At 65.2% G+C, this 9,152-nt stretch overlaps 3 protein-coding genes across 3 annotated transcripts in view; 2 read left to right on the top strand and 1 right to left on the bottom strand.

Moving 5' to 3' along the window:
• Positions 1 to 155: 155 nt before the first annotated feature.
• AMSG_02100 (uncharacterized protein) lies at positions 156 to 1,767 on the top strand (the record flags this gene model as incomplete). The annotated part of the gene is made up of 2 exons (XM_013905675.1): positions 156 to 285; positions 367 to 1,767. 2 exons carry the CDS (start codon positions 156 to 158, stop codon positions 1,749 to 1,751), a joined length of 1,515 nt encoding a protein of 504 aa, XP_013761129.1. The 3' UTR covers positions 1,752 to 1,767.
• Positions 1,768 to 1,924: 157 nt separating this feature from the next.
• On the top strand, positions 1,925 to 3,898 carry AMSG_02099 (uncharacterized protein; the record flags this gene model as incomplete). Its single annotated transcript, XM_013905674.1, has 1 exon — positions 1,925 to 3,898. The coding sequence occupies one exon, from the start codon at positions 1,925 to 1,927 to the stop codon at positions 3,593 to 3,595; it is 1,671 nt and encodes a 556-aa protein (XP_013761128.1). The 3' UTR covers positions 3,596 to 3,898.
• Positions 3,584 to 9,152, bottom strand: part of AMSG_02098 (aminotransferase) — a gene marked incomplete at its 5' end in the record, with an annotated part of 6,979 nt that continues 1,410 nt past the window's right edge. The window contains 2 exons of the mRNA XM_013905673.1: positions 3,584 to 8,346; positions 8,373 to 8,858. Of these exons, the coding sequence (XP_013761127.1) occupies positions 3,622 to 8,346; positions 8,373 to 8,858 (5,211 nt within the window). The 3' untranslated portion in view covers positions 3,584 to 3,621. The remainder of the gene's footprint in view (positions 8,347 to 8,372; positions 8,859 to 9,152) is intronic.

Genomic DNA, 9,152 nt, shown 5'->3' with positions numbered 1-9,152 from the left:
AGCTAAGGGGGGGGGGGGGGGGGCGGGAGGGGAGGAGGAAGTCGGGAGGGTGAGGGCGATCTGGTGGTCAGGCATGCTGCCACTGCCGGTGACCGTGGTCGAGCAGGGTGGCAGGGCTGCTGGACACTGCTCTCTCGAGACTGGACGTAGACAGGATGACTATCAAGCAGGCGTGGGTACTGGTCCTTGCTCTCACAGCCGCCAACCTGATGTATGCGGGGTATGTGGCTCAGCTACACGCCGCCATCCTTCGCGAGCCGCTGACGGCCCCGCGGGTGGAAGGCAGTGGGCGCGGCGAGGGAAGCCAAAGACACGGACGAGAGCAGGGAGAGACAGGCGGGCAGAGGACAGGCCATCAGACAACAGGCACGACTACTGAGAGAACACTTGTTGTCTATGCCTATTACGAGAACATCGATCTGGGATATCGCGACAATGCGGCGTACTTTCTCCGTCACGGCGTGCTGGCCGGCTCGGCCGACATCGACTTTGTCATCGTCATCTCGGGCGAGCACACCCTCGACTCTTTGACCATCCGGCCGAGCCAACGCAGTGCTAGCGCCATCCTTGGCGCACCCGACTCGGAGTGGCCCATCAACGCACCCAACGTCCTGTTTGTCACCAAGGACAACCGCTGCTATGACTTTGGCGCATACGCCTTTGGCCTCGATGCCGCCAAGGAGTGGAAGCCCGAGGCGCGGTACACCAAGTTTGTGCTCATCAACTCCTCGGTCCGTGGTCCGTTCCTCCCACGCTACATCACCGAGGCTGTGCCGGCTGTGCCGTGGACTTCCTGGCTCACCTCGCGGGTGACAGGCTCGGTCAAGCTTGTCGGCACCTCGATCAACTGCCAGTGCTACGCGGTGTCGGACGAGCACGATGAATGGCCGCCGCCGGCTACGTCCGATGACACTGCTGAGCGCTCGCTGGTCGAGAGCCTGTGGAGCTCGCTGGTATCGGTGGCGGACACGCTGGTTGGTGGCGGGAAGCACGGCAGTGAAACGCGGTGTCTCCCGCACGTCCAGTCGATGGTGCTCGCCACCGATGTGACCGGCCTCGCCGCCATGCGACGGGCCTCGGTCTTTGAGTGCCACTCCAAGCTCGCCCACGTTGTGTTCTACTCGGAAATTGGAGCGTCCAAGGCCATATATGACGCCGGCTACGACGTCTCTTCGCTAATGCTCAAGTACGCTGGTTCGGAGAGAGACCACTCGTTCTCGTGGCGCGAGCAGTATCTCTCTGGCTCGGCCAGCTGCAACCGTGGCGCCAATCCGACGCTGCACTCGTCGTACGATGGACGCGCGCTCGATGCGCTCGAAGTCATGTTTGTCAAGGCCAAAAAGGAACTCTCGCCGGGCTACAACACAGTCGCCGCTCTCTCGCGCTACGCGCTTGCTATCGAGGTAGCCGCAGACTCTGAACTCGGCGTCCACGTCCGCGACTCCAACGCCATGGTCGACGACAAGCGGATCGCGCAGCGGATCCGCGACGCCTTTGCCGCCGAAGCCAGAGCCGCCGCCGACTGCTCGCTCGACTTTGACGATGCATTTTACCTCGCCGCCAACCACGATGTGGCCGAGGTTGGCATGGAGCCGTACATGCACTGGCAGCGTGACGGCTTCTTTGAGGGACGCCGCTTCCGGTGGAAGGCCCCCACCGCCGCCGACGAGCCCGGAACCGCCATCGGCATTCCGCGCAAGTGTGAGCCACTTCTTCGCACTCGTATGTTCCACGGCATCGACTACGACTAAAGACCTTCATGCCCGATCCGCACCACCTTGCCGTCATCACCGGCAGAGCAGCCGGCGAGGCGCCAAAAAGCGAGCCGCCCGCCAGCACACGTACAAGCGCACACACTCTCACTCACTCACGCACAGGCACAGGCACAGGCACAGGCACGCACACCTCACTCACACGCTTCGGCATGTCCTCGCTCACCTACCGCAAGCTCAAGACCGAGTCGTCCGCACGTGAGGAGCAGAACCGGCGCGAGCAGAGCCGGCGCAAGGGCCTCCTCGTTCTCATGCTGGGCTATCTGGCTGACCAGGGCTACACCCAGGCGGCTGCCACGCTGGAGGCCGAAGCCGGCGTCGATCTGGAGGCCTACTGCCCGGCAGACAACATTGATTTGTACGACGTTATCGCCGATTACGAAGCCTACTACGAGCTGCGCTTCTCGCGCAAGCCCAAGCTCTTCCGCCGCAGGCAGGGCGACGACCCGGTGCCGTCGCGAAAGGCCCCTCATCGGACCTCGTCGCGCGGGCCTGGGCTCTCCTCGCGCAAGGCCAAGAGTCAGCGGGCCAAGTCGGCGTCGCGGTCATACACGGCGCCGCAGGGAATGGAGTCGGCGGCGGCAAAAGCTGTCATCGACGCCGGCAACCGCTACGCTGGCCTCCCGCAAGTCCAGCGGTCATCAAGCCGGGCCTCGGCCCGATCGTCGGGCGCCCGTCCGGCCTCGGGCCCGCCGAGCCGGGCGCACACGGACGCCTCCGCTGGGGAGGGCCGTGGTCGCGCCTCTGGCTCGGGACTCGGCGCACTCGCGGTATCTTCAAGCAAGATCGAGCCGGCGTCGCGGTCTGCCGCCCTCCCGCCTCAGCCTTTGCCCGCCGAGTCGGGCACTGCTGCTGCGGCAGATACGTACTTTGCCAACCGGCTTCTCAAGCCGCTCCCGACGGAAGTGTACGGATGGACTAGCGAGCTCGCCGAGCTGGCCTCGGTCATCACCCGCGACATCTTCCTGGAGAATCCTAACGTGAGCTTTGACGAGGTGTGCGGCCTCGAGTCGGCCAAGCGCGTCCTCCGCGAGGCCATGATCATGCCGCTCAAGTTCCCGCAGCTCTTCACCGGTATTCTCAAGCCGTGGAAGGGCCTGCTGCTGTTTGGCCCACCAGGAACTGGCAAGACCATGCTGGCCAAGGCAGTTGCCACCCAGTGCAAGACAACGTTCTTCAACATCTCGGCCTCGTCCATCGTCTCCAAGTGGCGCGGCGACTCGGAGAAGCTTGTCCGCGTCCTGTTCGAGCTGGCGCAGTACCACGCCCCATCAACCATCTTTCTCGACGAGATCGATGCCATCATGTCTGGCCGCGGCTCGTCGGGCCCCGGTGGCGCCGAGCACGAGGGCTCGCGCCGTCTCAAGACCGAGCTCCTCATCCAGATGGACGGCCTCTCGCCCGCCTCGGGTGTCTTTGTCCTCTGCGCCTCCAACATTCCATGGGAGCTCGACCCGGCACTCCTCCGCCGCATCGAGAAGCGCATCCTTGTTGGCCTCCCCAACGAGGCTGCTCGCGCCACCATGTTTGCCGACAACCTGCCGCCCGAGCGTGGCCCGGGTCTCGACTACGTCGAGCTGGCTGCCGCCACCGCTGGCTACTCGGGCTCCGACATCCATTCGGTGTGCAAGGAGGCTGCCATGTGTCCACTCCGCCGCCTCATGGCCAACATTGACTTCGACGCAGCTGCTGATCTCGAGGTCGAGCTTGGGCCCGTGACCATGGACGACGCCCGTGCCGCCCTCGCCTCCATCCGCCCATCGTCGTCAGCCGAACTCTCGGCCAAGCTGGCCGCGTGGGAGTCGGCGCACGGCGCATCGTAGTGATTTATTTTTGGCGAGACGGCTCCTCACGACAGCTTGGCCAGGAAGCTGGCCCACCAACTCGCGTCTTCCCGAAGCGGCGCGAGGTCGTTGTCGGCCTCAACGTGTGCCCGCGGCGGGTGGACCCCGCGCTGGGCGCCCTCGTCAAGCACAGCCCGCGCCGTCTCGACATCGCCGGCCGCGACCAGGCAGCACGCGTAGTTGTACGCAAACTTGGGCTCGTAGGGGTAGCTCGCGGCAATGAGCGGGAGAGCCTCGTCGTACTCGCCGATCTGCATGTGTGCGGTAAAGAGGCGCTCGACATCATTAGTCGCCGCCGCGCGCGGGTGCGGAACAAGCGAGAGTGTCTTGCGGAAGATCGGAATGGCCGACCGCCACAGCTCGGCCGACGACGGCGCCGGTGTTGACAACGCTTGCTGGTACATGCACCCACCGTACGCCTGCATTGCCTGCAGCGACTCCCCGCCCGACACGTTGACCGCCGCCGCCGCCGCCGCCGCCGCAATCGGAAACAGGCTTGCCATCAGCTGTGGCGCGCGCTGCGCAATGCCGAGGCACTTGCCGGTCGCCTCGAGGAGCGCGCCGAGGTTGTTCGAGTGTCGCTCCACCACTGCGGCAGAGTGCTTGGCGAGGAGCTGGGCGTACTTGCCCGCCTCGCCCGGCATCGTGAGCACCCCGTTGGCGGCAACGTTGATCCATGTTGCCAGCAGCTGGGCCTCCTCGGGTGTGCCCGCGCCAAACGAGGCGAGTCCGGCATCCAAAAGCGCCGCTGTTGTTGCCAGGTGCTGCGGCTCGCCGGTCATGAGCGAGAGCGTAAACGCGACTTCGATCCTCCCCATCATGATGGCGAGCGCATACTCACTAGCACCGCCCGAGGCTTGCAGCGCCTTAACAAAGTCGGCATCGGCGGCAGCAAGCATCTCACTGCCCTGGGCTGGCACCGCCTTGGCCAGCGCCACCCGAAGCTTGGCCATGCCGAGCGCGACTCGAACTGGCGGAACGCCGCCGCCGCTGCCCGCCACCCACGCGCTCAGCTGCGCTAGAGCCGATTGCATCCGCTCCGCCTGACCGGTCATCCGCGCGAGGAGGCCGAGCTCGGCAACAGCATCCGCACACGAGCCGTCAAGATCCAACGCCCGTTCAGCCCAAGCCAGGCCGGCCCCAAGATGCACGCCCTTGCCAGCCATGTCGGGGTCGAGCTCGGCAAGAACTCGCCGAATAGTGGCCGCCGTCGCCACTACACTCACATTTCGGCCCCACTGCGAGCCGTCGGCCCGCATCGCTGCCTCGAGCCGCTCAGCCGCCCGGACCAGCCCAGGCAGCTGCCCGGGCCCGCCCAGCCCGCCTGGGCCTTGCGATATGCTCTCAAACTCGCAGAGAGCTGCGTTGGCCAGTAGCTCGCTCGACGCCGGTACGCCGGTAGTGATGGCGGCGGCAACGCCGGCGTTCCCGATGTCGACCGCAGCCTGGCGCGCGGAGATTGCCTCGGCCACCTTGCCACCCGCCGCCAGCGCTTGCGCATGCAGCCGTCCTGCCACAATTCGCGCCGCTAGAGCCGTAGCTGCCGCTGGCGTTAGCTCCAGAGCCTTGCTGGCCAGCACAATCCCGGCCTCGGTGTACCGCTCCGCACCAGCAGCGCCCACGCTCGGGTCGGCGCTTGCGGCTCGCATGTAGTCGGTGGCCAGCCGCGAGCCCACAACTTGCAGCGCCGCAGCGCCGCCGGCGCCGACTGCCGCCACCGTTGCAAACTCACACGCGGCATCGATCAGCGCCAGGCCAGCGTCGACCACGCCGCCAACAGCGGCCGTCCCGACTGCAGCGGCTGTGCCATCAGACGCCTTGATCACGCCCGACGCGCCGGTAATCAGGAACCGGATGCTCTCGGTAACATGAGCACAGTTGATGTTCTCGGTGTCAAGCTCCGCGCACGGCAAACTCTCCAGTGCAGCTGCAAACGCAACCACAGACTGCTCTGTTTCGCCATCAAAGCACGCCTCGAGCGCATCGGCAAGCCCGACGGCGGCCGGCACGCTCATGAGCGAGGCAACGGCACGCGAGGCGGCGGCAAGGAGGGCAGCGGCTGAAGGTCCGCTTGACACCCCGCCCACAACACAGTCGGAAGCCACTCCCACAATCATCGACAGCGCATGGACACGGATGCGGGTCGGTTCGGAAGCCATAGCCTCCATAGCAGGCGCAAACGAGGCGAGAAGCTCCAGCCCTTGGCCTGGCGGTGCAAGCTGGACCAGCACACCGGCGGACTTGATGCGGAGATAGATGACCTGCTTGTCGAGGCCTGGAGTGAGCGACATGCCACGCGCACGAGCCGACGCCAGTGTAGCATCAAGATCTTCTAGCGCAGCCTGGACCGCTGCGCTGTGCGCCGCCGCGTCGCGGAGATCACTCTCGGTCCACGTGCCGATGATGCCGCCCTTGAGTCGGGCGTTTGTCCACAGGGAGGCGGCCACAACAAGGCATCCGAGCATCTCAGCAGCGACGTCGGCCGACTCGGGCATGCGCTTCTTGAGAGGACGCAGCAGTTCCAGCGCCTCAGCAACGGCAGCGCGCGCCTCGGGGCCAGGTGGAAAGCTCGACGCGGTGTTGCGGAGGACCGAGGCGAGGCGGACCAGTGCCGCCGGCGTGTTCTTGACCGAGAGGCGGGCAGCCTCGCGAGAGACAGTGAGGCACTCGCGCAGCGCTGCAATGGTGGCAGGCGAGCCATCACCCGAGACGGTGGCCACCAGCAGGAGGGTGTTGGCCAAGTTGAGCCGGACGAGTTCGGCGTCGGCGTCGACGGCGGCAGCGCGGCGCAGGATGTCCAGAGCTCGTTGAGCATGGCTCAAGACCTCGCTCGCTAGAGCCGAGCCCATCTGGAGCGAAGATGCAATGCTAGCGTGGAGCGAGCCGGCAAGGGCGAGGGCGTCGACCGTGCCCATCGTGTCGCGCTCGGCGGTGACAACCATGTCCAGCTCGAGAGCTGCCAGCCGAAGGTCGGCAACGTGAGCCGCATGGTCACCCGTAGCAACCATCCTGGCTTCAGCGAGGTGGCGGAGGGAGATTGCCTTGCTGGTCTTAACGGTCATGAGGGTCGGCCCAAGCTCGCGGGCGCGAGCAAAGTGGTTGAAAGCAGTCTCGACAAGCGCTTCGGCGGTGATGGTCGTCCCGTTTGCGAGCTTGATGCCGGCATCCTTGGCAATGCCGGCCACCACAGTCTCAAGCGACTGCCCGCCGCGGATAATGACTGCAGCTAGGCAAGCCTTGATCATGCCAAGATTGGCCAAATCGACAGCAACTTCAACTGCAGTCGCGCAAAAGTCGTCGAGCTCGAGAACCTTGGCCGCTCGAGACCAGGCGTGGATGGTATAGCTGGCCGCCGCGGCCGGATGGAGGACCATAGCTTCGAAAGCGAGGCGCAAGAGGTCGCGCGACCAGGTGCGGTAGATACCACGAGCATTGGGCTGGGACTCGATGGCTTCGGCGAACATCTTGGACGCCTTATCCATGGGCGCGTCGGCACCGGCCACGTTGCCAATCCGGATCTCTTCGATCGCCTCGTCGTAGGCGTCCGAGGCTTCCAGGACGGCGGCGTAGGACATCATGCGAGCTTGTGGCTCAAACGCGCCGTCGTCGCGCAGCCCCACCGCGGCCTTGACGTCGCGCAAGACAGCGTCAGGATCGACGCCAAGGCCGTCGGCCTTGCCGTCTGCAGCAGAGCGGCGGAGATCGGTGCCGGCGGCAAGCTGGGGCCACGAAGACCAATCGCCAGGCCAGCGCGCGGCCATGTCGCTGGCCAGCAACGAGGTCCACAGAGTGGTGGCCGCGTCCGCGTTTGCCCCGGAAACGACAGCGTCAAAGGCGGCCGTCGCCTCGGCAAGCGCCGCAGGCGAACACGTTCGCCAAACGCGGCGGAGTCGTGCCTTGAGCAGCCGGACGACCATGTCGTGGAGAATGGCGTTGGCAAGGACGCAATCATCGGCGACTGAGAGGTCGAGAGCCGAGAGCACGTGGCCGAGAAGTGCAATGTTGATGCCTTTGGCGCCGAGATTAAAGGCGAGAATGCTTGGAGTGACGTTGGCAATGCCAACGTCGCTCTTGAGCTGCTCGAGACAGCTCGGGATGGTAGTGGTGAGCAAGTGTTCAAAGGCTGCATCGCAAGCGGCGCCATACGAGGCGGCGTCGGGATCGGCGCGAATCCAGTTGGTGTAAGCGTCGGAGCAGAGCGGGACCGAGTAGTGCCGGACAAACTCGGGGCGGAAGAGGTTGAACAGGAACGAGCCGCGGACGCCAGGAAAGGCTTTGGGCGGCATCGGCGGCATCAGCCGCGCCGTGTCGATGAGGTAGTAGCGGCCGTCGGCGCCAGTGTGGACTTCGAGGTCGCCGGGGAACGGGATGGTGGCGGCCGAGGCAGCGTACATACCGACAACATGCGGCGCGAGGTTAAGACGGCTGGCGAGGTTGTTGAGTGGGGCGTGCAGCGCATCGACATCGTCGTGGACGCTTTGCCCACCGTCGTCCGAGCCGTACACAAGCGACGAGTCCGAGATGGGCAGAAGCGACATGGCCGAGAGCCGGAAGCCCTTGTAGTCGACGACTGCCATGAGGGGAAAGGCGATGCCCGGCACCTCCTCGGCCATGCAAGTAAGCAGAAAGGTCATCTCAAGCGAGGCAACCTTCATGGCCACGCCGTCATCGCCGCCGTACAGGCCGTGGACGTCGAGCGCAAACTTGTAGAAGATGCCGTTGTGGATGTACTTTTCGCCGCCGGCCACCCCCCAACGTTTGCTGCGGGCTCGATGGTCCGCGGCGTGCCGGGAGGAAGAGCCCGCTCGTCGACAATGGTCGCCACGGCGGCAAGCACCTCGGCCCGAAACGCATCGGTGAGGCGACAGAGCTTCTGCAACCGAAGCTTGCTCTGCGACAGCGTCGCCGGCTGCCACTCGACAATGGCCTGAAACTCTGCGTTCCAATCACGAGCTACAAGCGCTTTGCCCGCTGCCGGATCGTCCACGTCCGGACCGTCTGCCGCCGCTGTCGGCGCGAGAGCGTGCGAGAGCGGATCATGGACGTCAGCCGGCGAGACGTAAGCAGCCACTGCTGCCACCGATGCAAGACCATCAGCAGCCGAGGGCGGAAGAGCATAAGCAATATCAGAGTCGGCAGAAGCAGGCGAGTTGAATCCGATGTGACTTGCGGCAGTCGAGTCAGGCGCGTCAAGAGCAGACCGAGGCGAAAGAGGCGATGCCAGTGCGGCCGAGCCCAGCGGCTGGTACACATCGGGCATGGCAAAGGGCGAAGCAGAGTAGGCCATGCCCGGATTGTAGTCGTCAAGCACAAGGTCCACATAAGCAAAGTCGGCCATGGCGGAGAAGGGGGGGGGGTGAGGTGGTGACACGGGTGGCAAGGGGCAGGGGAGAGGGGGGAAAGGGGGGAGGTGCGCGTGCACACATACAATGCGTTGTGGGCCTTCCTTTTTTTTTCCCTGTTTCCTTTTCGCTGGCCAGTGGCTCATGTAAGGACGTGCCATGCGCGTGTACGGGATGGGAGATGGGGGGGGGGG

This window comes from Thecamonas trahens, assembly GCF_000142905.1.
Source record: "Thecamonas trahens ATCC 50062 unplaced genomic scaffold supercont1.8, whole genome shotgun sequence".
Taxonomy (NCBI): domain Eukaryota; order Apusomonadida; family Apusomonadidae; genus Thecamonas; species Thecamonas trahens.
This window is presented reverse-complemented; position numbering and strand designations above follow the sequence as displayed.